The sequence below is a fragment of the Typopeltis vanoorti genome, chromosome 4 (genome assembly GCF_054136105.1).
Source record: "Typopeltis vanoorti isolate ZY-2024b chromosome 4, IOZ_Tvanoo_1.0, whole genome shotgun sequence".
Classification (NCBI taxonomy): domain Eukaryota; kingdom Metazoa; phylum Arthropoda; class Arachnida; order Uropygi; family Thelyphonidae; genus Typopeltis; species Typopeltis vanoorti.
Genome location: NC_143552.1, coordinates 46,650,343 through 46,675,481, shown reverse-complemented (window position 1 = coordinate 46,675,481; position 25,139 = coordinate 46,650,343). Strand labels below are relative to the sequence as shown.

The following is a 25,139-nucleotide window of genomic DNA, read 5'->3' as shown; positions in this document are numbered from 1 at the left end:
GCAATAAAAAGACAATGAAACAGGCAGAAACATTGAAAATGTCAACTGTATCCTGAATGGTGAACCTATGGAACAAGCTGGTATGGCAGGAAGTCAGCTGAATAAATTTATATGGAATAAGAAAGAAATGAGTCAAAACTAAATTAGCTCATACAAGACAGTGTTCAAACTACTTTTAACTTATGAATCTCAGAGTGGGTTAGAAGTAAAACACTTGGTCAAAGACTGGAGACCTCTTATATTAGAGTTCTGAGAAAGATTAGTAGAGTCAACAGATAGCATAAATGGTAGCATTGTATCAAAAATAAGGATATTGGGAAAGAACTTGCCACTGTTAGCATTCAGGAATGTGTTTGTAGAACTAATCTCAGGTGGTATGGTCACTTAAACAGAATGGGAGAGGAAAGATTAGCAAAGCAAGTGTTCTCTGCCAGGTTGATAGGAAAAAAGACCCAAAGGAAGACCAAGATGTAGATGGACTGATACACTAAGAAGTGCCTTAAGAGACAGAAATATAAAATCTGATAATATTGGAATCTTGACAGATAACAGATTAATTTGGAGAAAAATTGTTGATCGGAAGTTAGTAATAGTGTTAACTTTTTTTCATGTAGTACTATCATAATTATCCTGTACATATGATGAATTTTGCATCCTTAGCAGACAATGTTTTCCTTCAAGTTATTTCCTGTATCAATGATATACAAATTACACAATATATAAATGATAATTTAGGACTTCTAATGTACAAAATCTGTGGAAACCATTTTTTTTTTTTTAAGTAATGATTCCAAACATATAACAAAGGTCTTAAATGCTCCATGCTCAGAGTGTTGCAAAGTACCACTATTATTTTACTTTACACTTTGCATTTAAAGAAAATGTGATATATTCGTAGAAGGCAAGACATCTTCTGACCCGAGATCTGAAATGAAATATATTATGCAAATAAAAAATGAACATATCAAAAGCTTTAAAAAGCAAAAAATTTAACATAAATGACCCTTTAGATGACCATTATTATTAAATAGCTAAGATATTATATTTAAAAAAAAAAAAACACTCAATAATCAAGTCTGTAATTAATTCTGTTCAAGTTAATGCTCACCTATAACATTATGTCTTGGACTAAAAGGTTCAACAACAGTTTGCTCTCTATAACTTCTAAAACCTTGAATAATAACCTACATTGGGGAAAAAAAAAAAAAAAATCAGAGATACAAAAAAAAAAAAAACTTTTTTTTTTTTTAACAATTCTGCCATGTGTGTCAGTGGGATTATTATAATTTTATTTATTTTTTTTTGGGGGGGGGGGGGGGTCAATACACATTCTTTGGATAGTTATAAGGAATTTACCAACAAAATGTTGGTAAATTTATCATGTCATTTTGACAAAATGCATATCTGAAATGAAGTTTTGTTAGTAGTTAGTAATGAATTCTGTCAAGTTTTGGCAGCCTGATTGGACAAGTAGTTATCATAACCTGGTCTCCAGTCAGCAGGCTGCATGTCTGAATATAGCTATCAAAATGGATGTTTATAAATTTCTTTAGACAGGAGATGAATCTCATCATCCAGTGTCAGACCACCAGCTCCAGTATCTTAGTTTGCCTTGGACCTAAGGACTGAATGTAGCAAGAATAATTACAGTGACTATTACAAATGAATGAGATAAAAGCCAAGGCAATACTTGATATCCAAGGCTTCTAGATATTAAGTAGTTTTAGGGAGATTTTTAATGCATCATCCAAAATTTGAAAAGTTCCTTAAGAGCATATGAATTTGGGATCTGTATAGCATCAGGAGTTACAAGACAAGAAGCAACAACCTGAACAAAATAGGGAATCAATTTATGGAGATTAACAAGGTTATGGATGATCTGTGTGCCAGGAATAGTTACAAGTGAAAAGAAAATTATGATATTGTAACATATAAGCTATTTGTTGCTATTATTTAAAATGTCTTTTCTCTATACTTAATATACCGTTATTCTATTTAGCAGTGCCCTAAATAGCGCTGTCTCTCTTTAATTTTTCCACTTACCCTACTGCATATTATGTTTATCCACCTTCCGTATTTATTAGTCGTATGCCTATGAACACTGAAAATTTATTTGTCAGACTGCACCATCAGTATATCTAATATTCGGCATAAGACTCGATAAAACTTCCAGTAGATCTCTTTCTCTCTCTCTCTCTCTCTCTCTTATTAGCGTAACGTCCTTCAACAAAGTTTACATAAACAGTCGTGGTTCTTAAGTAATAAAACTGTGCTTTTAATGCCTTAGTTGTTTCTCACTCACAAGTCTGATTTATTTAGGAACAGTGCAGTTGTAAAATAAAGGATCAGGCAGCACTCTTTTAACAAATAATTAAAACATATTAATTTATATTAATATTACTTAAATTATGGGGATATTAAATCCCACATAGTTTTAAAACCGAATAAGAAACTCGAAGATTGGAATCAGAGAGTTTCTTGCCGAATATAGTAAACTATAAAGTATCGGCGACACTAGCGTTAGCAAATGCAAGTGATCCTAGTACGTAGTACAATATCGGGCAACTCGTTGCAAAGGTGGGGGAGTTCATATCGCTATTCTTAGGTATTTTCCATAATGTAAAAACACATTTCCTAGGAAATGTATGCTGTTATTACATTATGGAGGGAGGTCACTACCCAGACCGGCTTCAGCCTTTTTTGAGGCTTCATCAGTGAGTAGCTAGACCTAATACCAAAGTTTGTATCGCTGTAGGAGGCTAATATAGTTTTTGGTCTTCTATATTTAAATATGTCCGTTGGCTCGTATGCTGCAGCTTGTTGAACCAGATCGTTGGGATGTGTGGACGTCTTTAGAAAAAATTTGGAAGCTAAGGGTTGTAGATAAGAGAGAATATAGGGAATATTTGTGTCTCTGTGGAGTTGGCTATTTCTAACATACCACGGGGCATTCAAAATCATTCTCAAGCACTTGTTCTGCACTCGCTGTATCTTAATAATGTTAGTATTAGAGGTGTGGCTCCAGGCTGGAGAGGCATAGGTGATTATAGGACGAATCGTCATCTGGTATAGCTGCAATTTGATTCTGTTGCTGAGTTTGCTATTTCTATTAATTAGCGGGTAGATCTGAGCTATGGCTTTAGATGCTTTTGCACATGCAGACCTGATATGTTGGTTGAAAGATAGCTTTTTGTCGAGAATCACACCCAGGTAATTTGTTTCTTTCTGCCAGGGAATTTTAGTATTGAATAGTAACACATCTCCTGCAGGAGACATTGGCCGTTTTGAGAAGAGAACCGCTGAGCTTTTCAGGGGGTTGACTTCCAATCTCCACTTGGAGAACCAACCCTCCAGCTTTAGAAGATTTTCTTGAAGCTTTCTGGTAACGAAATGGGGTCTGAGAGATCTGGTTAGTATTGCTGTATCGTCCGCATACAGTGCTAAAATAGAAGTCATCGGATTGTGTGGGATGTCTGACATGTATACAGAAAACAGCAATGGAGCCAGTAGAGATCCCTGCAGCACTCCAGCAAAGATATGGCGCTGGGACGATGTAGAACCGTTAATTTTAACTTGGACTGATCTATTCTGAAGATATGAACGGATTAGATGAACCATTTTTAGTGAGATACCGGCTGAGATAAGTTTGTGCAGGAGTCCAAAATGCCAGATTTTGTCAAATGCTTTAGATAGGTCTAGGAATACCGCTCCTGTGCACTGGCGACAGTTGTAGCTGGTGGTGATATATTCCACAATTCTGTGGATTTGCTGGGTAGTACTATGGTGTTGTCGAAATCCAAACTGTTCTTTAGGGAGGATGTTTAGGTCATTTACTGAGGTTTGGAGTCGTGAGAGGATGACCTTCTCTGCAACCTTACCCAGATTGGAGATGAGACTGATTGGACGATAATTCTGCGGTAAGTGTGGGTCTTTGCCTGGCTTATGTATAGGAATCACATCAGCCATTTTCCAGGTGGAAGGAAAATAGTGAAGTCTTAAGATTGCATTTATTATACTGGTCAGATGCACTATAGCTTTTCGAGACAGCAGCTTGATCACCCTGTTTGAGATGCTGTCTGGTCCAGGAGCTTTATTGTTCTTAAGTTTTTTAATAATATCATATAATTCAACAGGTGATGCGGGTGCAATATGATCAGCACTGGTATCCAGGAGGTTTAGTGCATGCCTAACCTGTCTGTGGATTTTGTACAGATGATTGAAATCAATGTTGTTATAAGAAGGTTTGCACTGATCCTCAAGATTTTTAAGTATGGCTTCTGCCTTATCTGCATCTGTGTGGACTAGGCCCTGGTTTGAGATTATAGGGGGGAGGGATCTGGATTTATTTTTGATGTTTCTCAGTAGGCCCCAGATAGAGTGATCAATAGGTGAGATAGAGGCTAACTTTTTATCCCAAACTTCGTTTCTGTGTGTTTTAAGTGCATCTCTTACTGCTCCATTCAATATGTTAAGCACTGTCTTATCCTGAGGTGCGCGAGTGTTATGAAATCTCTTCCTAGCTCTGCTCTTCTCTCTGATCAGGTCCATAATGTCCTCAGGCAAACGATCAGGCTTGGAAACAGGTTTCTGGTAGGATGCAACCATTATAGCAGACTTAATCTGTTGGGTGAGGCTAGCCACTTCAGATTCCACATCTTCTGGTGTGCATATGTGAGGGACGGGTCCAATTTGATCCCGAAGTGCTTTAGACAATCTCTCCCACGATATGCCTGAATGAGAAGGAGGAGGCAGGCATTCTTGTTCTCCCAATTGCAGTAGAATTGGGTTGTGATTCGACGACAGCTCGTTTAGTGATGTAAGGCTGTACTGTAGTTTAATGTCTTGCAGGATGGCTATATCCAGGATATCAGCAGTGCCAGATGTACTGAGATGAGTTGGTTCGGTAGGTCCAGCCACAACAGCATGGTTTAATCCTGTGTAGCTAGAAAGGATGCGTCCATTTTTGTTGGTAGATTTACTGTTCCAAGCAGGATGCTTTGCATTGAGGTCTCCAGCAATGATGACTGGTCCTTTTACTTCAAGGATGGCATCCAGATCTGAGGTCAATAATGTCTTTAATGGAGGGTTGTATGCAGAAAAAATTTTGAGGTTTCCAATTGAGTTTGTGAGAACATTGATTCCTGTGATTTCGAGGTTGGTGGTAGTAGGGTTGGTTAGTGAGTGATGATTGATATAGTTTTTGATAAGGGTGGCTGTACCTCCACCTCTATATCCAAGCCTGTCGTTTCTGTAAATCTGATACCCTCTGATTTTCAGGGTGTCAGCAGGCCTCAGGTGAGTTTCATTAATTAGCAGTATATCTGGGTTGTATCTATTATTAAATTCCTGGATTTCTAACAGTTTGTTTTTTATACCGTTGGCATTCCAACCGATAATCCTAAGAGAGTTTGGGACGATTTTTTTTCTATGCATCAGAGAGTGCAGATAATATGGATTGGGTTTGCTGTAGGAATCTTTTTGTGACACTTAAGGATGGATTTGAGTTGCTGAAATCCTGCAGCATGTTTGCAAGAGAAGAGGTGATAACAGCTGATAGATTTGAGTGTGGATTATTCCGGTTCTGGGTTTGTACTATCTGTTTGGAGCGGGCCACATCAGCATATGTTCTTACTGGATGTTGAAGATTCGGTTTCTTAAGGGGCTCAGTTAATGATGGGTGAGCACCTGTTGTCATGTTTTCCCTCTTGGAGAACTGAGTAGCCTGAGCTTCAGGAACTCTCGCACTAGATGACGAGGTAGATTGATGACTTGGATCATTCCATCTGTTTTTGGGGTGATGTATACACCCTCTATAATTAGCAGGGTGAGGACCCCCACAATTAGCGCACTTAGCCGGGGTGGATTTTGGCTTGGCGCAGGTGTTTGTGGGGTGATTCTCGCCACATTTTAGGCATTTGAACTGGGCTTTGCATAGCTTCTGGGCATGGCCAAATTTTTGGCATCGGTGGCACTGCCCAGAAGATGATTTCTTTCTCAATGGTTCTGGGGTGATTTTGAGTCCACAGATTGATTTTAAATTATAAATGTCTTTGTAAATGTGATGAATTTCTACTAAAACTAAAGGCATAGGTGTCTTATGTGATCTAAACGTTCTAGTAACCTTTATGGGGGGTAGTTTCTGTAGGTTAAGGTCAGTAACTATTTCATCTGTGTCAATATCCTCGCAGACTCCACGTAAGACTACTTTCAGATTTTTTTCGGAGGCAAGTGAAAATGTGTGATATTGGGTTCCTCTAGTGTCCAGTTCCTTTGTAAGATTTCTATAGTCAGCCACCGTGGTGGGCTGGATACGTATTCCCTCGTCTGAATTTTTAGCAGACGTGTAACGAATCTGTGAATTAACCATGATGGTTCTGAGTGATGACCATCTCTGCTTTTCCCTTAGGATAATCGGTGGCACCTTTTCATTGGGGGAAACAGAGGGATCTGAAATGGGAACATCCTCGTCCATACCAACAACATTTGTTGACTCAGCAGCAAGAATTTTTCTCTTCTTACGTGCGTGGATTTCTTCTTGATCAGAAGGATTAGAGGTAGAGACAACTAGATTGAGTTTTTCCTCCATTTGAGGGGAGTCTTCATTTTCCTCAACATCGACTTCAGGTGAGGAATACAAATTTAAGTAGCCGGGCCAATCCCGTTCAAACTTTTTGAGGAGCTTTTTAATAAAACTGAGTGCTAGCTTTTTATCGAGTGACTCGATAATAGTGTCGGGGTCAATCATGCTAGTAGGCCATGTCAGCTTGAACTACTTTTGGAGTTTATCAATGAGTTCAAGAGCTGGCTCTTTATCGAGCAAATCAATGAATACGTCTAGGTCAGGTACGCTCATATCGATTTGGCTGCGTATGTGCGTTAATAAAATATCCCGCAGGTTTGAAGACCTGCCAGCAGAAATTTTTGTAAAATATCCTGCAGCCGCAAAGGACTGCCTGCAATATCAAGCATAGGCGTGTCAACCAGCAATAAGATGTTAAAATACAACAACAATGGCGATACTAATGGTAGTAGGCCTAGAGTATCGACTTTGTGAAGTCAGTTGACTTACCTGGATAAACAGTATGGAAAATAAAATGCCTGTTTATGGCAGCAAGCAAATAACTGATATTACTAAAGAATAAGCATAAATTTCTAAAAACTTATCAGTCAAATTCACAATTCACCATCAAAAATACACGACACGAAACACTAACATGCGAGCCGCCATCTTACTTCCAATCTCTAATACCAAAGTGTATAGCGAAAAGAACTTATATACTCTGCGAACGAGTTATCCAAACAGGTGCAACCATTAAGTTACTTAAATATAAAGAGCTAATAAGCTTCATTTCGGCAATGAAAACATTACTTAAATTAAGGGGATATTAAATCCCACATAGTTTTAAAACCGAACAAGAAACTCAAAGATTGGAATCAGAGAGTTTCTTGCCGAATATAGTAAACTATAAAGTATCGGCGACACTAGCGTTAGCAAATGCAAGTGATCCTAGTACGTAGTATAGTTTACTATATTCGGCAAGAAACTCTCTGATTCCAATCTTTGAGTTTCTTATTCGGTTTTAAAACTATTATTATTATTATTATTATTGTTCCGGGAAACTCCAAGGAGTCGACAGACTCATCGAGGGAGGCCCTAACATCATGTCAAGAACAACTATTCAACATTCACACAGTATCTATCATACCTTGCCTTGAACTCATTCACGGTCGTAGCACCCACAACAGACTCTGGAAGCTTATTCCACTCATTTACCACTCTCCAAGTAAAGAACCTAGCTCTAACACCCTTGTCAACCACGCTCTTGCCCAGCTTCCATGCATGGCCCCTAGTCCTCCCACCACCAGTCATATTTTCAAAAATATCTTCTGGATCAATCTTATAAAAACCCTTCAGTAATCTGAATGTCTCAATCATATCACCCCTCCTTCGCCTATCGTCCAATTTCTGCAACCCACAAATCTTCAACCTATTCTCATAAGGTTCATTCCACAGACCTGCTATCATCTTGGTCACTCGTCTCTGGACCCTCTCCACTTCCTCCCTATCACGAAGAAACCCTGGTGCCCATAGCTGGGCACAGAAGTCCAGATGGGGTCTTATCAAGGCTCGATACAGAGGAACAACAACTTGTTCGTCTCTGCATGTTAAAGTATTTTTCAGAAGCCAAGTGATTTGGTGAGCTGTTTTACTTTTGCAATGTGCCCCCTAAACTTCAACTCCCTATCCACCAACACTCCCAAATCCCTGGTCTCATCAATCTCCTGGAGTATGATTCCACCAATGCGATATATGCTGCTATTCTTTTCACCCCAAAGTGCATAACCTTACACTTTGCCACATTAAATTGACATCAATTTTTCCTAGCCCAGTCCTCCAAACTATCCAAATCATCCTGTAAAATTTTGACATCTTGTGCACTCACAATTGCTCTACCCAACTTTGCATCATCAGCAAACAAGTGAACACTTCCTCTCAGATCCTTTCCAATATCATTGATGAACAAATTGAAAAGCAGTGGTCCGAGAACAGAGCCCTGTGGCACTCCACTAGTCACAAGACGTCGTTTTGACTCCACTCCTGAATAAACCACTCTTTGATATCTCTCCTTCAACCACCCTCTTATCCATCTCACCAACCCTATATCTATACCCATCTGCTCCAGTTTACTGATTAGGGTTCCATGTGGTATCCTATCAAAGGCCTTGGCAAGGTCCAGTAGTATCACTGTAAACCCATTACCCCTATCCAGTTCAGCCGTCACTGTGTTATAAAACGTGAGCAAGTTACTGAGGCATGATCTACCCTTCACAAAACCATGTTGTCCCCCATACAATATCCCATTTTCATCTATCCAATCCTGTATTCTTTTCTTGACTAATTTCTCTAAGACCTTGACAATGATTCCTGATATGCTAATCGGTCGGTAATTTACAACAGCAGTCTTGGAACCACCTTTATGCAGTGGAACTATTTTCCCCTCTTTCCACCCGCTCGGGACTAACCCAGACCCGAGACTCAAATTAAACAAAATGGTCAAGGGTACTGAAATTCTTTAGCTGCTTCTCGTACAACACGAGCTGGTATACCATCCAATCCCACAGATGTATTGACATTGAGGTTATGCAATAGACTACTCACCTCCACTTCATTAACCACAATTCCCTTATAATCTACTGGTTTATTCGTTTCTGCAATGTCACCACCTGGATGATATACTTTTGCAAAGTGCTCACTCAGTAACTCAACTATCTCAACTGATTCAGTTACCTCCCTACCATCGGCATTCTTTAAAATCAATCTGCCATGTACATTTTTCCTTTTACTTGCTACATATCTAAAAAACTGTTTAGGATTCTCTTTAGCCTGCATGGCCAATGTTCTTTCGTAATCCTTTTTTGCTTTTCTTACCACACTCGTCACCCTTCTGGCCTGCGCTTTATACCGTTCATGTGCCTGCCGGTCACCCTTCTCCTTAAATTCCCTCCATAGTTGTTTCTTTTTTTGCAACTCAAGCTTAATGGTGTTATTCATCCATTTAACCCCTACTTGATTTATTATTCGGACTCTAGGTATATAGTCAGCCATTGCTTCATGCAAGCACTTCTTAACTACCTCCCATGCACTATCAACTTCTAGTCCTTGCAGTTGTACATGCCATGGCACTGAACCAATCAAACTCCTAAGCATGTCATACTTTCCAGCCCGATAATTCCACATGTACCCTGTCTTAATTGAAAATTCTACACCTATAGCCACCTCCCAAGTTAAGACCCTATGATCACTCTCACCGATTGGTGGCAATGTGGTCATATTTGTTACAGCCAAATCCTCAGATGTAATTACTAGGTCAAGCACTCTCTGACCCCTAGTATTTTCCATTACATGCTGTCGCAGATAGTTATCCCTTAATAACCGCATAAAATCCAGTTCCTTCCTCCCGTGTGTCCTCTCCTCACTCCAATCAATGCGACCATAGTTGAAATCTCCCATAATAATCACCCTCCTTCCACCCATTTCTTCTATTTGCTTGTGCATACTGTCACCACCATCTTTTCCATCACCTGGTCTATAGCAGCACCCAATTGTATATTTAGTTCTGCTAGCCACAATCTCACACCAAATGGCCTCAAATGTGCTCTTTTCGCTATCCTGCAATTCAACTTCTATTCTCCTTGGCTGGAGCTCATCAGCTATCATCAACAATACTCCTCCCCCCATTTTATTCTCTCTGTCATTCCTGAACACACTATACCCATCATATTCAATCCCACTAGTTATATCATCTACAGTCAGCCATGTTTCACTAATACCTATAACCTGTGGTCTGGAAGTGCCAACCATGGCCAAAAACTCTTCCTTCTTGTTCCTAATACTCCTAGTATTAGTGTACATGAATTTAAGACCCCCATTAGCCCCAACCCTACCTTGATGCCTTATATTAACTATCCCACTCAGATTTGTTGTCCTTATTTGCTCTGGCATATTATATTCATTCTTACATTCAACTGCCTCCATAAGGACTGTATCTCTACTCCCCCCCCCCAACAAATCTAGTTTCCCTGAATTTGCACATCCACTACATTCAGCAACACTTTCTCAAGTCTTCTTAAACCGTAACCATTCAAATGCAAGCCATCCATCTTATACAGATCCTTTCGCCCATCATACTCACTCCATACATCCACAAATTCCACACCACTCGTCATACATAACCCACGCATAAAGTCATTCGCAATTATAGCCCTCCTTTTAAACATTTCACTGTCATACCGTGGCAAAAGACTAATCATTCTAACTCTCTCACTCTTTTCTTTTGCTACCTCAAACAATTCATTCAGGTCTTCTATCATTTCCATTTTATCTCCTTTCAAATCATTCGTACCTGCCACAACAATCATTTCTTTCACCCTTTCCTTTTGCTCTCTAATAGACGCAGTTACGTCCTTTATGGTCGCACCAGGTTGGTACGATTTTGTCAAATCCTCTACTAACACACCTCGTACTAACGAGTCTCCATACAGCACTCTATCCTTCATTTTGTTCATGTTCACATTCATACGTCTATTTTACCTGTCATACCTTTTATTGTTGGTTGGTTCATTCAGTCTACTTTTGTTCATGCACTCTAGCTGCTGTTTTGCTCTTTCTATCGCACTATTCAACAACGCGATCTCACTCAATGCATCTATCTCATCTTTTTTGTTCTCTGAGAAACCATTTATACTATCATTCACACTCTCACAATTTTCATGTACAGCCTTGCCGTTTCTTGTCATATCCCTATTTCCTTCATTCTGAAGGTTGACAAAAATATCACACTCACGATCCGAAATACACTTCAATTCCTCATTCTCCCTACATTTTCTACACACATTCAATCCTTTATTATCATCTAACCACACTCCGACCGCACTCCGCAAAGCGTACATTTCACAGCTAGTACACTGACTCATTTCTTTTATGCTACCGTTCTTTGATAACGATGGCGAACCTTCATTACTGGCCGCCATTTTCCTACGCACAGGTGCCATCCTTATTTGCAATATGTGGGATTTAATATCCCCTTAATTTAAGTAATGTTTTCATTGCCAAAATGAAGCTTATTAGCTCTTTATATTTAAGTAACTTAATGGTTGCACCTGTTTGGATAACTCGTTCGCAGAGTATATAAGTTCTTTTCGCTATACACTTTGGTATTAGGTCTAGCTACTCACTGATGAAGCCTCAAAAAAGGCTGAAACTGGTCTGGGTAGTGACCTCCCTCCATAATGTAATAACAGCATACATTTCCTAGGAAATGTGTTTTTACATTATGGAAAATACCTAAGAATAGCGATATGAACTCCCCCACCTTTGCAACGAGTTGCCCGATATTGTACTACGTACTAGGATCACTTGCATTTGCTAACGCTAGTGTCGCCGATACTTTATAGTTTACTATATTCGGCAAGAAACTCTCTGATTCCAATCTTTGAGTTTCTTATTCGGTTTTAAAACTATGTGGGATTTAATATCCCCTTAATTTAAGTAATGTTTTCATTGCAGAAATGAAGCTTATTAGCTCTTTATATTTAAGTATATTAATATGAAATATACATGAATCAAACGACAGGGAGATTGCTTTCTCTACCCATCTAAAAAATCTTGAGCATAAAATTAGAACCCTTTCACTTCAACAATAAATAATCTCTTTAACTCTAAAACTTATTTACTCTCTGCTTACAAATTAAATGGGATTTAATATCCCCTTAATTTAAGTAATGTTTTCATTGCCGAAATGAAGCTTATTAGCTCTTTATATTTAAGTATATTAATATGAAATATACATGAATCAAACGACAGGGAGATTGCTTTCTCTATCCCAGCTAAAAAATCTTGAGCATAAAATTAGAACCCTTTCACTTCAACAATAAATAATCTCTTTAACTCTAAAACTTATTTACTTTCTGCTTACAAATTCAACTTATTAAACTTCTAGTTTACTTGCAAAGAGGTTATTTTTACAAATTAGATATCAACTTCTAACATGCCAATTGACTCTCTTATGGACACTTCTTATTACTATTAAACTAATTCTTAACAGTCCATATATAACATATCTCCTAGATTATAAGAGAAAATATACATATACAAAGGGAAGTAACTTACAGAGGCTCTGTATCGCACATTCAGTCAAGAGTCTTTTACTAAAGTCTTTATGGCTTTTCTTTCATCTCGAGTTTTAGGCTTCCTTCAGGAGTATCTTGCTACAGCGGTATCACTTCGGGATATTAGCAGACTTTTTGACTGCATTTTGCGGTACTCAAATAGCACATATACAAGAAGTTTCAGCTTATGGGCAAATTCTCCTCTGGATCCTTACTTTGGGAACTTCTGATTCTTATTGTCGCCACTTCTGCTACTTATCGCCAATGACTGTAACTGCCGACCACCGATGACTGATCTGGCTCTCTTTGGTAACAGTGCTTCGCCTTTTGCTCTCTCGGTACCTGGATCTCGGCTCTCCTCTTTAGTAACTGGGATCTTGCCTCACCTGTTTTCTCTGCCGCCACTGCTCTGGTTCGGACTCTGCTTATGGTCTCAGCTCGCCTCTGCTCTGATTCCAACTGCCTCTGGTTCCGACTTCTGATGGCTCTGCTTAAGCCCCTATTGCTCGGCTCTGTCCCTTTTTATTTTCCCATTCTCTGGACCTTGCACTAAGGGTTGTAAACCCTGAAGAAAATCGGCATGACTCTTTCATTTTCTTTTAAGTTCAACCTGCTCTTTGTTCTCGTCCGTGCACCCTTTTGATCATAAGTTGTCGGCCAGCGGAAAGTCGTTTGAACCTTTTAGACTGACTTTGGAGGTGTTTATGCGCAGAGCTTGTATACACTTTCTCATACACAAAGGTCGTAAACAACTTTTCTTATGCCCTCATAGAGAACTATTACACAATGTTCTGGCGGCAAAAACATTGCATTTAGTTAATTTCAAAAGGGTTATTTACAATAATATCTAGTACAAAATATACAGAGACAAACAAGGTTAATTTTACAATATTCTCATGGGACTTGACCTATGTAAAAATCGATGTAAAGCGCTTTGGTAATTTTAAGCTACATCGAGTTTTTACAATACTGACTGGAAATCTGAGTTTTATCAAACATCAGAAACATTCAGTGAGACCTTTCTTATGAGAAATAAGACAGTTACATTCTGACAGCAATATACACCAACAGGTTGTTCTTACCCTGGCACAAGGAGATCGGTATACAACACTGCATTCCCATGATTTTATTCAATGGGCAGAACTTGTAGTGCTCTGTCACAAGCAAAACCATGAATAAGATTTAGTGCTAGTGAGAAAAATATCACTAATATACAGAAGGAAAAACACAGCGCCTTGAAGCACTGAGCAGTAAGGAAATCCAAAGAGAGGTGCCATCCACCATGATGTCATAGACAACCACAGAGGAAACTTGCAACAAAGTTACTGCTGATGACTGCTGCCACTGTTTACAAGATGAGTGAGGTAAAGGCAGTAGAACAAGAGACTGATGGCCGACTTTTATCTCCAGGAACATAGTAGAAGAGCTTAGGCAAGAGTTGGTGAAAATGAAAAGTGAAATGAAGTGTCTGGAAGATGAGATTAAACACCTAAAGAAGAGATTGGCTGATGTGAATGAGACGGAAGAAGTTGGTATTACAAAGAAATAGTCAAAGGATAATCATATATCATTGTGGATTTGATCATTAGAGGTGTGATGACTAATAAAGTACATCAAAACATGCTTTCCTGGTGGAACAAGGAAACAAATAACTGATGTTTTGCAGAGAAGGCAAGAGCAGACATCAGAATCAGTGTTAGTTGTGGACACAAATGACTTAGTTGGGGGGAAAAAAGAATGTTGATAGAGACTTGAGGAAGTTGCTGAGGGAGGTAAAGGATAATAGTGTTGTTGGAAAAATAGAATGTTGTTCAGTTATGACAATAGTGAGTCGAGAAGAAGAAAAACAGAGATCATGAATAGCAAGACGGCTGAGTTTTGTAAAGCAAAAGGGGGTTCAGGTTATGAATTTGTGGAGTGAATGTGAAGGAAAGTTAAAATGGTTTAAAGTTGATAGATTGTGTTTGAATGGTTTGATGTTGGGCATTTAGAAAAGCTATTATTTGCTGAGAAGGCACAGAATCAAGAAGTTAATGTAGCTAATGATCAAAGGGTACTAGTGAAGCAAGATAGCACAGCTAAATGTGTTGTACAACAGGAGGAAGATGGATATGAGGTTTAAGATATGGTGGCTGCAGAACAAAGTGATGGGATGCATAAAGATGAGGATGAGAAAGGTATTAATGGCAGTCAGCATCAAAGAAATGGAGTGGTCAGACCGAAGAGAGGGAGGTGCAGTATAGCAGCTACAGTAGAAAATGTTCATACTGGTAGAATGGCCTCAAAGATACAAGCACTGTTATGTTTGTACACAAATATAAGGAGTATTCTGAATAGGAGAGCTGAGTTTGTTGCACTCATTGAGGTGGTATGTCCAAGCATAGTTGGTATAAGTGAAACTTGGTTGTTTGAGGATGATGTGATGTTGGGAATAGAAAAAGGAAGGATATATAATTTTCCAGAAGGTGAAAAAAGGAGGGAAAGTGCTGTTAATGACTGCTGAGGAACCGTGTCTGCAAAGTGTGGAAGGTTACAATAAATGTACAGATTTTGAATCTGTGTGGTGTGAAGTTGAAATTAATAGGCTAGTATATCTGATAAGATGCAGTTATAAGCCTGGAAATGAAGAGAATACTGATTGTGAAATGTTTATGCAAACTTCCCGGGCATGTAAATAGAAGGTGCTCCTGATGAGAGACTTATAATATAATTACTGGAATATCAGACAGAAGGAAGAAGAGATAGGGTATGGGAACATGGAGAGTGAGTTGGTTGAATTACTGTGGGATAAATATCTTATGCAGCATGTGACTTAAGCAATTAGTCTTTGTGAATGTTTTTTGTAGTATTTTTTACATAACCTTACAAGATGTAGTTATTAATGAGGTATTGACGTTTGGAAAGTGGTGAAAAAGGGATGCGTGTCGAATTACAGGATGGGTGATTATGGGAAGCTCTGTAATCAACTAGCAACAATATGTTGGGTAGATGAGCTGTACAAACGAGAGTGCATGGAAATTCTTAAGACAGTATCTGACAAAAGCAATATACAGTATAACTATATACCAAAGCTAAGCAAGTAAATAGAGTAGGAGTGAAATGGATGAATAGTGAAATCAAGCAAGCTGTGTTGGAAAAGAAAATGTTATGGAGGAGGTATAAGACAGTTGGTGGTGAACAGATCCATTAAGCATATAAAGTCCAGGCTAGGAAGGTGACAAGCATGGTAACAGAAGAAAAGATGCAGTATAAGAGAAGACTGGCTGATCAGGTAAGGGTTAATTCAAGGGAATTCTTCTGTTATATGGCAAGCAAGAGGAAGAAGAATTATGGCAGGTTGACATTGGTGGATAGTTATGGCAACAGAGGGACTGTTGCAAAGGATATAGTGGAATTATTGAATGAGTATTTTATCAGCATATATCATACTGTGTAAATGATGCCATACAATATACAGAAGGAGTCAAATATTAGAATTGGAAGTGAAAGAATCAGAGATGTATCAAGTGTTAAATGGTGGGTTAGATGTTAATAAGGCTGTGGGAATTATTATCATCAACAGCCCTCCATGGAGTCAAGAGACACATCGTGGGAGATCCACTCTCACATTCACAACTCATCGTACCTGGACTTAAACGCAATCACTGCCCCTGCACTCACCACACTCTCCATGCAAAAAAATCTACTCCTCACCCCAACCTTTTATACAGCTTCCAGGCATGGCCTCTCATTCTCTCTCTGTCTCCAGATATGCTATGAAAAATCTCATCCACGCTAATCTGTTAATTACCTTTTACCAACTTATGCATCTCGATCATGTCTCCCCTCTTCCTTCTATCCACTAGGCTCTGTAATTTGCATTCTCTCATTTTGTCCTCATATTCCGCATTTCAGAGTTAGAAACCAACATAGTCAATTATATCTAAACCCTCTCCAACATCCCATCATTCTTTTAAAAACCTGGCAACCAAATATGTGCACAGCAATCCATACGCAGCCTTGTACAATGCAATCAAAACATCCTTACTTCTGCACATCAGTATTCTCCATATCATTTCCATAATCCACTGTATTGTCCTCACAATTTTAGCAAATGTCCACAAATTTCAAGTCCCTGTACCATAATCCCCCAAATCTTTCATCTCTTCCACCAATGTACTCTGCATCCCATCTTTGGTTCCCAGATCTTAAAAGCTTACACTTTGTAACATTAAACTGATATTTCCACAACCTCGCCCATTCAGACAGTCCATTTAGGCCCTCTTGTAGAGCTACAACATCTGCTCTACTTCTCATAATGCTCTCCAACTTTGCATCACTGCAAACAACTGTATATTACCATTTAAGTCCTTTCCAATGTAATTTACATACAAATTCAACAACAATGGCCCCACGATGAGTTGAATAGATTGGGCAAAGGAGAATGGATGCCAGTTTAATGTGGCAAAGTGTAAGGTTATACATTTTGAGGTGAAAAAATTACCAGCTGTATACCATTCATGAAATTGTACTCCAGGTAATAGATGAAGCCAGAGACTTGGGAGTGTTAGGGAATTAAAGTTTAGGGAGCACATAGCAAAAGTGGCTAAAGCAGCTCACTTGGTTACTGAAAAATACTTTGATAAGCAGAGACACACAGGTTATTTTTTCCTCTTTACTGAGCCTTGATAAGACCCCATTTTGACTACTGTGTGCAGATCTGAATGCCAGGGTTTCTTGGTGATGAGGAGGTGGAGGATCCAGAGGCAAATGACCAAAATAGTTGCAGGCCTATGAAATGAACCTTATGAGAACAGGTTGAAGATTTGTGGGTTATAGAAACTGATAGGTGATAGTTGATAGGTGGAAAAGGAGTGATATGATTGAGACATACAAATTACTGAGGGGGGGGGGGGTTTACAAGATTAATTCAGAGGAAATTTTTCAGAACAGGTGTGGTGGCAGGAGAACTAGGGGCCATCCATGGATGAGTAAGAGTGTAGTTAGCAAAGGTGCTAGAACTAGGTTTTTTGCTTGGAGAGTAGTGAATGAGAGGAATAAGTTGCCAGAGTCAGTTGTCGGTTCCATGACTGTGAATGAGTTCAAAGCAAAGAATGATAGATACTGTGCAAATGTTGAATTCTTGACATGATGTTTAGGGCCTCCCTTCAATGCATCTAAGGACTCCTTGGAGTTGCCCATAATAATAATAATAATAATAATAAAACAGACCCCTTGGGCATGCCAATAGTGAAATTAATCTTCTGGGATATCAGTTCCCCCTATACACAACCTGTGATACCTATCAGCCAGTCAATCTCCAATATAACACAGTAATATACTATCCAACCCCATCTGTTCCAATTTATCTACTAGTTTGTCATGTGGCAATCTATTGAAAGCGTTTGCACAATCTAAATATACTACTGTATATGCATCCCCTAATCCAACATATTCATCATATTGTTATAATAAGTAAGCAGATTGCTAAAACACAATCTTCCTTTAGCAAACCCATGTGATCCATTAGAGAACATTCCACTGCTGCCCACTCAGTTCTGAATCTTTGTCATCTCTAGCTTCTCCAACACCATAACAACTCCACACCAGCAGATAAGCCTATTATTCAAAGCCTTAGTGTTATCAACCCCCCTTTATGAAGCAGAATAATTTCCATCTTTCCACTCCTTTGGAACCTGGGTTAATCTAAGACCCATGTTAAAAATGTACATTAAAGCTGTTAACTCCCTGGAACATTCCCTCAAGATTCACTGTGATATACCATCAAGTACCATGACATTGATGGTATCAAGTTTACTCAATTCCTGCTCACCATCGGTGGTTCCTTCCCAATTCCCACTGATCTCAAGTTCTGCATTATGTTATAATCACAACGATGGAATACTTTAATGAACTGCTCATTAAACAACTCTACTATATCCTCAGTGTTTATAATTCTCCCATTATCACTGGAATGGATGATGTGTTCTTAAGGAATGTGCACAACAGTTAGCTATCCCTTTGACCTGGTTATTTAACAAAAGTCTTGCAGTGGGTAAGGTTCTTAAGGAGTGGAAAGAAGGCAAAATAGTATCACTCCACAAGCATGGTTCAAGGACAAAAGTTTCCAATTACAGACCAATCCATATAACTGCAGCTGTAGTCAAGGTGTTGGAGAGATTGGTTAGGAATAGAGTACAAGATTGGGTTGACGGATATATATAGTATTCTTTATGATGGCCATCATGGATATGTAAAGGGGTGGTCTTGTTTCAGCAATTTGCTTGCATTTTATAAGGTAATGAGAGTGTTAGATAAGAATCATACACAGTGATAGTCTTGGACTTTGCAAAAGCATTTGATAGATTACCACATGATAAGTTAGTGTACAAGCTGCAGAGGTTGGGAAAAGATAGAATATTGGATAGATGGATTAGTGATTGAATCTCTTAATGATACCAGCAAGTTGTATATGATGGAGCAGTGTCTCAAAAAGGAGGATAACTAGTGGCATGCCCAGGGTTCTGTTCTTGGGCTTCTACTGTTTAAGTTGTTTGTAAATGATATAATCATGTGGACTGACTGGAGATCTTCAATTGTCTGCTGATGATGCAAAGTTGGGGAGAATAATAAGGAGCATTGCTAATGTTAATTCCCTTCAGGAAGATTTGAATAAACTTTTGATTTGGACAAAGGAGTGAGATTGTAGTTTTAATATTAATAAGCCAATCTGTGTGTCCAGAGTTGTGGTTAGAGTGCTGGGAGGTGGGTGAAACTATGATCTAGAATTGGAAGGGATCTAAAAATCAAGACGCAAGTGGAAGAATTCATTATAACTAATTAATAAAGGAATCTCATTAATTTATATCTTCTTTTTTTGTAGAATTTTTGATATATTTCATAGATTATCAATACAATTATAAGAAAACAATCACAAAAAAGAGAACATCGCACACTTTCAATTTAATTAATGTTCTTTTTTCTGGATCCATTATAACTAATGGATCCAGAAATATGTTGACACAGTAGCATTCTCTTTGATGAACAGTATAGGCTTACAAAGAAATATCATGTTTTAGTAATCTACTTATTAGCGTATTGGACTAGGGGGATTCACACATGGTATACTTAGATTTTGCAAAGACTTTTGGTAGACTGCCATACAACAAGTTGAAATTAAACTGGAATGGATAGAACTGGAAAACACAGTGCACTGGATTGGAAATTGAATACCTGATAATTATCAGCAAGTTGTGTATGGGGGAGCAATATCCAGATAAAAAATAGCCATTAGAGGTGTGCCTAAGTGTCTGTTGCTGTTTGACTTGTATATGGGGATACACATATTGTTTGAAGATGATGCAAAATTGGGAAGAACTATGAAAAATACAGCAAATGTTATGGCTTTATAAGAGGACCTGAATAAATTGTGTAAATGGACAAGTGAGAGGGGGTTATAATTCAGTATTGCAAAATACACTGCTTGGAAAGAAGTCAACACACACCACAGCGTGAGGAACAAACAGCCATGGCACCCACCTTAATAAGATGTAGGACTGCAGCAATCCTACGGAGAATACTTTATACAAGTCTACGATAGTGATCACTGGAAATTTTGGATCATTCTTCCTGTAGGCATGTAATGAGGTCCTAAACTGTTGTGGGACGGATGTCCCTCGACCCCACCCAACGTTCCAGTTCATCCCATAGATGTTCAAATATGGTTAAGATCAGGGTTCTGTGGAGACAGTCAACGACTGTCCTCCACTATGGCATTTCTGCATAACTGGCCATGTCTACAAACCACGCAGTTACTGCAGCAGCCTTATAGCACAGTGCAATGTCTTGCTGAAAGAGACAATGGTCAGTTATGCAGAAATGCCTTGTCCAGAATGTTCAGGTACCTCTCAGAGTTCAATCTTCATGGCACCGCAAACAGAGGTACAAGGTCAAACCAAGAAAAACAGGACTATACCATCACACCACCACCTTTAAATTTCATAGTTGGGGTTAGCACTCTGGTAAGAGATGTTCACCGGCATCAGTCACACCACACTTGTCCATCTACTCAGTAGAGGGTGTAGAATGATTCATCGCTCCATAACACAGCTTTCCAAGCTTCCACATCCCACTGTACATGCTCTTTGCACCATGAAAATGATGCTACAATTTGGTTTGGGTAATGTGGGGCTTGCACATTGCAATCCTACCGTGAAAACCTCTTTTATGTGCATCAGTTATGATTCTTGTGCAGATTCATGTTCCAATCAATGCCAGGAACTCTGCATTCAATGTGTTGGCTGATGAATGCAGAGTATAATCAATTTTTACATATTAACATTCGTAGGACTGTATGGTCACATTCAGTGAGCATGGTGGGTTGTCCACTGCAGGTTGCACTTACAGTTGACCCACCCCCCCGCAATTCCATCTCAGTATGGTATCACTACTTGTTGACCTGGGATGGCCCTATTTTCAACAATTTGTCGAACAAATACGCCTGCAATATGGCACCACATCACAATGCCACTTTCAAACTCCATCGGTTCCCTTCTTGCAGCCATTTTCATCCCAGACACAATTGAACTGACTTAGGAGTATCATATTCCTCCAATTTATACAGGTTACAAACATAGGACTCATTGTATGCACCTTATCCATGGGAGTGTCCACTGACTTCTTTCCAAGCAGTGTGTAACAAAAGAAATTTGTTTCCTGAATTTAAAATTCAGGAAACAAATTTTGGAGTGCAGAGTTACTTGAAGAAGATGTAGGAAATAAGAGATCTCAGGTGATAGTGGATAAGGACCTAAAAGTTATGGGATACATTGCTAAAATTGTAAGGACAGCATCAAATTCTTGCAATGATACACAATACAATATGTAAAAATAAGGAAATAATTTTTCTACTGCATAAAAGCCTTGATCAGACTACATACAGACTCATATAATATGAGAAATTGCAATTTGCAGAGTCTAGCAGACAGGAAACAGAGAAATATGAGTGAGACATATATTGAGACATAAGTTGGTAAAGGGTTATTACCAGATTAACAAAGAAGAGATTTTATATAAAATGGCAAAATGTTGGAGATGGAAGAAAAACAGATTCCTGGAAGTTACACGATGAGGGTACAAGAATGGCTATAAGAAGAAGTTTTTGCATTGCGATGGTGTGTAACTAGAATGTATTACCTGAGAGTGTGGCGAGTGCAGACAGTGAATACATTTAAGGTATGGTTTCATGAGACCATCCATAATGGCACTTTTGACTGCATGCATATTTCACGAAGATAATAATAATATAAATAAATTAAATTTATTTTTATTTTAGTATTCGTCAGCTTCTCTGAAAATTTCGTTGCACTATGCTTTAACGTGCAACTGCCCTGTTTCATGCCAGCTTGATTGGCTGTGTTAGCATATCCGCTCTCCAGCCAAAAGACTGCGGGTTTGAATCCCGCTGTGGGCATGGATGTTTGTGATTGTCTGTGAAAATACTGGTCGTGGTGGTGAGTGGTAGATGGCACGGGTGTAGTTGTGGTTCATTGTATGTGGTGGATTGAGTGGTGGAGACAGAGTTGTATAGTAGGTGCCCCCTCTCTTGATGAGTCTTAGGACTCACTGGAGGTGTCATATAATAATAATGTCAAAACCTGCATTCATAGAGTACAGCAGTACACATAGCCTGAAGATTGAGCTTCAAGTTAGAACATACTTCAGTCTAACTGAATTCTGGAAACTTGTTAAGTGGAAAAAAAAACAGAATAAAGTCTGATCTAAAAGGAAAATATATTGCATGTAATATTCACAAAATAGATGGCATAGTGCAGCCATGCTATGTATGCCAAACAGTAATTGAAGAAGTTAACACAAAAGTAATGCCAATTCCTTTTTAAATATGCACTTGAGTTGAAAAAAATATATAATAATAATAAATTCAGAATTTTGGAAAAAATTTTACTTTTTTTTTATTCAAATATAACTTTTCAGTAATAATTGTGACAAATGTTAAATGATGTTTCTGCAACATCACATCACATCAGTGATTAAAGGATATCAAAAGAAAATTTGATCATTAGCATTCAAGAATGCAATCAGAGCTAATGTGAGGCAATGAGGTCACTTAAATAGAACAAGGGATGAAAGATAAGCTGTTTAGAATTAAGGCTGAAGCAATTAACACCTTGAAACAAGTATTATACCTGTGAATTGTGCAAGTGTTTTTCTGAATGTTTTGCAGAATGAAAAATCTAGTTTCTGAAGAAAAAGGAAAAAAAAAAAATTCCACATCTATATAAAACCTCATCATCATCAAATTCCTGACATGTACTCTCAAGGGGTGTACAGGATACGATAGTGCTACATGAAAAATTTACATCATTACTAACTTCCTATCTGAATGATATATGCACGTAAACACAAGAAAGATATTTAATTAATCAAATATTTTCGTCTGGAAATAGCAGACCATCCTCAGTGGTATTACAAGAACAGTTTTAAAAAAATACAAGCTAGAATACTAACAATAGATCATTAAAAATAGAACACAATGCGTGATGTTATATCACTAAGTATTAAGTATAAAATGGAATATTTTGAAGAAGACACATGATTGAAAAAAAAAAAAAATTATTGAGTAATCTTGATTAGACTTTCCCAGATTTTTGATATAGATATACAGTCATTACGATTCAGGTTGGGACGATGGAGCAAGGCCTCCACGCTTTCCTTGAACAAACATTCGAACCTATAACGGGATCTATGTAAGAGGCGAGTCTTGGACCAAAAGATGCTGTGGTCAGTTTCAATCCAGTGTTGAGCAAATCCACTTTTCAGGTTTGTTGTGAAGAATGGAGGATTGATGTTCTTGAATTCTTTTTTCAAGAGAACGTCCAGTCTGTCCAAAACAAGAGAGATCACAGTTGCAAGGAATTTGATAAACTCCAGGAAGAGATAAAGTTGAGCGTTTGTCTTTAGGAGAAGGAAAATGAGAAGACAATTTGTTAATAGGTGAATATGTAGTTGTTAAATCATATTTCTTTAAAATTCTTGCGATAGGTTCTGAAATACCGGAGATATAAGGAATAGGCACTTGACATATTGAAACTTTGTTTTGTGGAGGATTATAAGAATTGAGAAGATGTTGAGTACTTTTTTTAGAAAAGCCATTGAGTTTCATGTGTTGTTGGATAGTAGTAAGTTCTTTCTGTAGATAATCAAAAGTAGAACAATTAGTTTTGGCTCTTCTGATGAGGCATTTTATAATTCCTGTTTTTTGACATGGATGATGGGCTAATTCTTTAAGAATATAACGACCTGTGAACGCTGGTTTCCTGTATACTGTAGTTGTAAGAATATTTGAAGGTGACCGGATGAGGAGAACGTCTAAAAAAGATAACTGGTTGTTTTCTTCTATTTCCATGGTAAACTTTATACGATGATGCAAGGAATTAATACCGTTTAAAAAAAGAAGGTAAAGAGTTTTTGCTGTGAGGCCAAATAGTAAAGATGTCATCTATATATCTTACCCAAAAAGATGGTTGAGGGAAAATAGATGAAAAGAGGACTTTTTCGAAATGTTCTAAATAAAAGTTGGCTAAAGCAGGAGAAAGAGGACTTCCCATGGCCGTTCCTTCTACTTGGCTGTAAAATTTATTTTGACATATACGAAATATCCAGAATGTATTACGAAATCAATAGTTTTATAATGTCTTGAGGAAAGATGTCAGCAAGTAATTTTAAAGTTTCCTTGAGAGGTACATTGGTATATAAAGATTCTATATCAAAAGCTAACCATAAGATCTGTAGGTTGTAATGAGACATTTTTTAATTTTTCTAAGAAATCTGAGGAGTTTTTTAAAAAAGAATTAGAGCTGCCAATGTAAGATTTCAATAATTTAGCTAGAATTTGGCTATACGGTAAGTAGGAGAATCAATACAATCTACTATTGGACGAAGAGGATAGTCAATCTTATGGATTTTTTGGAAAGCCATAAAATCTAGGAGGTCTTGCAAAATGAGTTTCAAGTCTTTCAATTGTGTCTTTATCTAAACTGATGACTTCATCTAAGAGAGAATTTAATTGCTTTAGTTGTCTGTTGGTTGGATTATAATCAATTTCTTGATATGTGGAGCGATCTTGAAGCAAAAGAGAAAGTTTTCTTCTGTAATTTGCTGAGTCCATAACTACTATTGCTTTTCACTTGTCAGCTTTGGTGATAATGAGGTGATTATTTTTTCTCAAGGACTATAAAGATTTCATTTCAGAAGGAGGAAGTTTGGCCTTAAGTAGAGAAGAAGCAACTTCTAGGCGAAGAGCATTAGCTTTATCACTAGTTAGATGATTGAGATTCCTTTCAATGTTAACTAGGAAATCTAGATATGGTATCTTATTTGGAACAATAGAAAAATCATGTCCTTTTGACAGGATGAGGGTTTCGCTTTCAGTCAAAGGACGTCCGGATATATTGACAATCCAATTATCTGGA

The 25,139-nt window shown here is 38.1% G+C and overlaps 1 protein-coding gene across 1 annotated transcript in view; it reads right to left on the bottom strand.

Annotated features, from left to right (window-relative positions):
• Positions 1–25,139, bottom strand: part of SMC3 (structural maintenance of chromosomes 3) — a 450,203-nt gene that overhangs the window by 414,059 nt on the left and 11,005 nt on the right. The window contains exon 2 of the mRNA XM_090391130.1: positions 1,109–1,184. Coding sequence (XP_090247256.1) covers positions 1,109–1,184 — 76 coding nt within the window. The remainder of the gene's footprint in view (positions 1–1,108; positions 1,185–25,139) is intronic.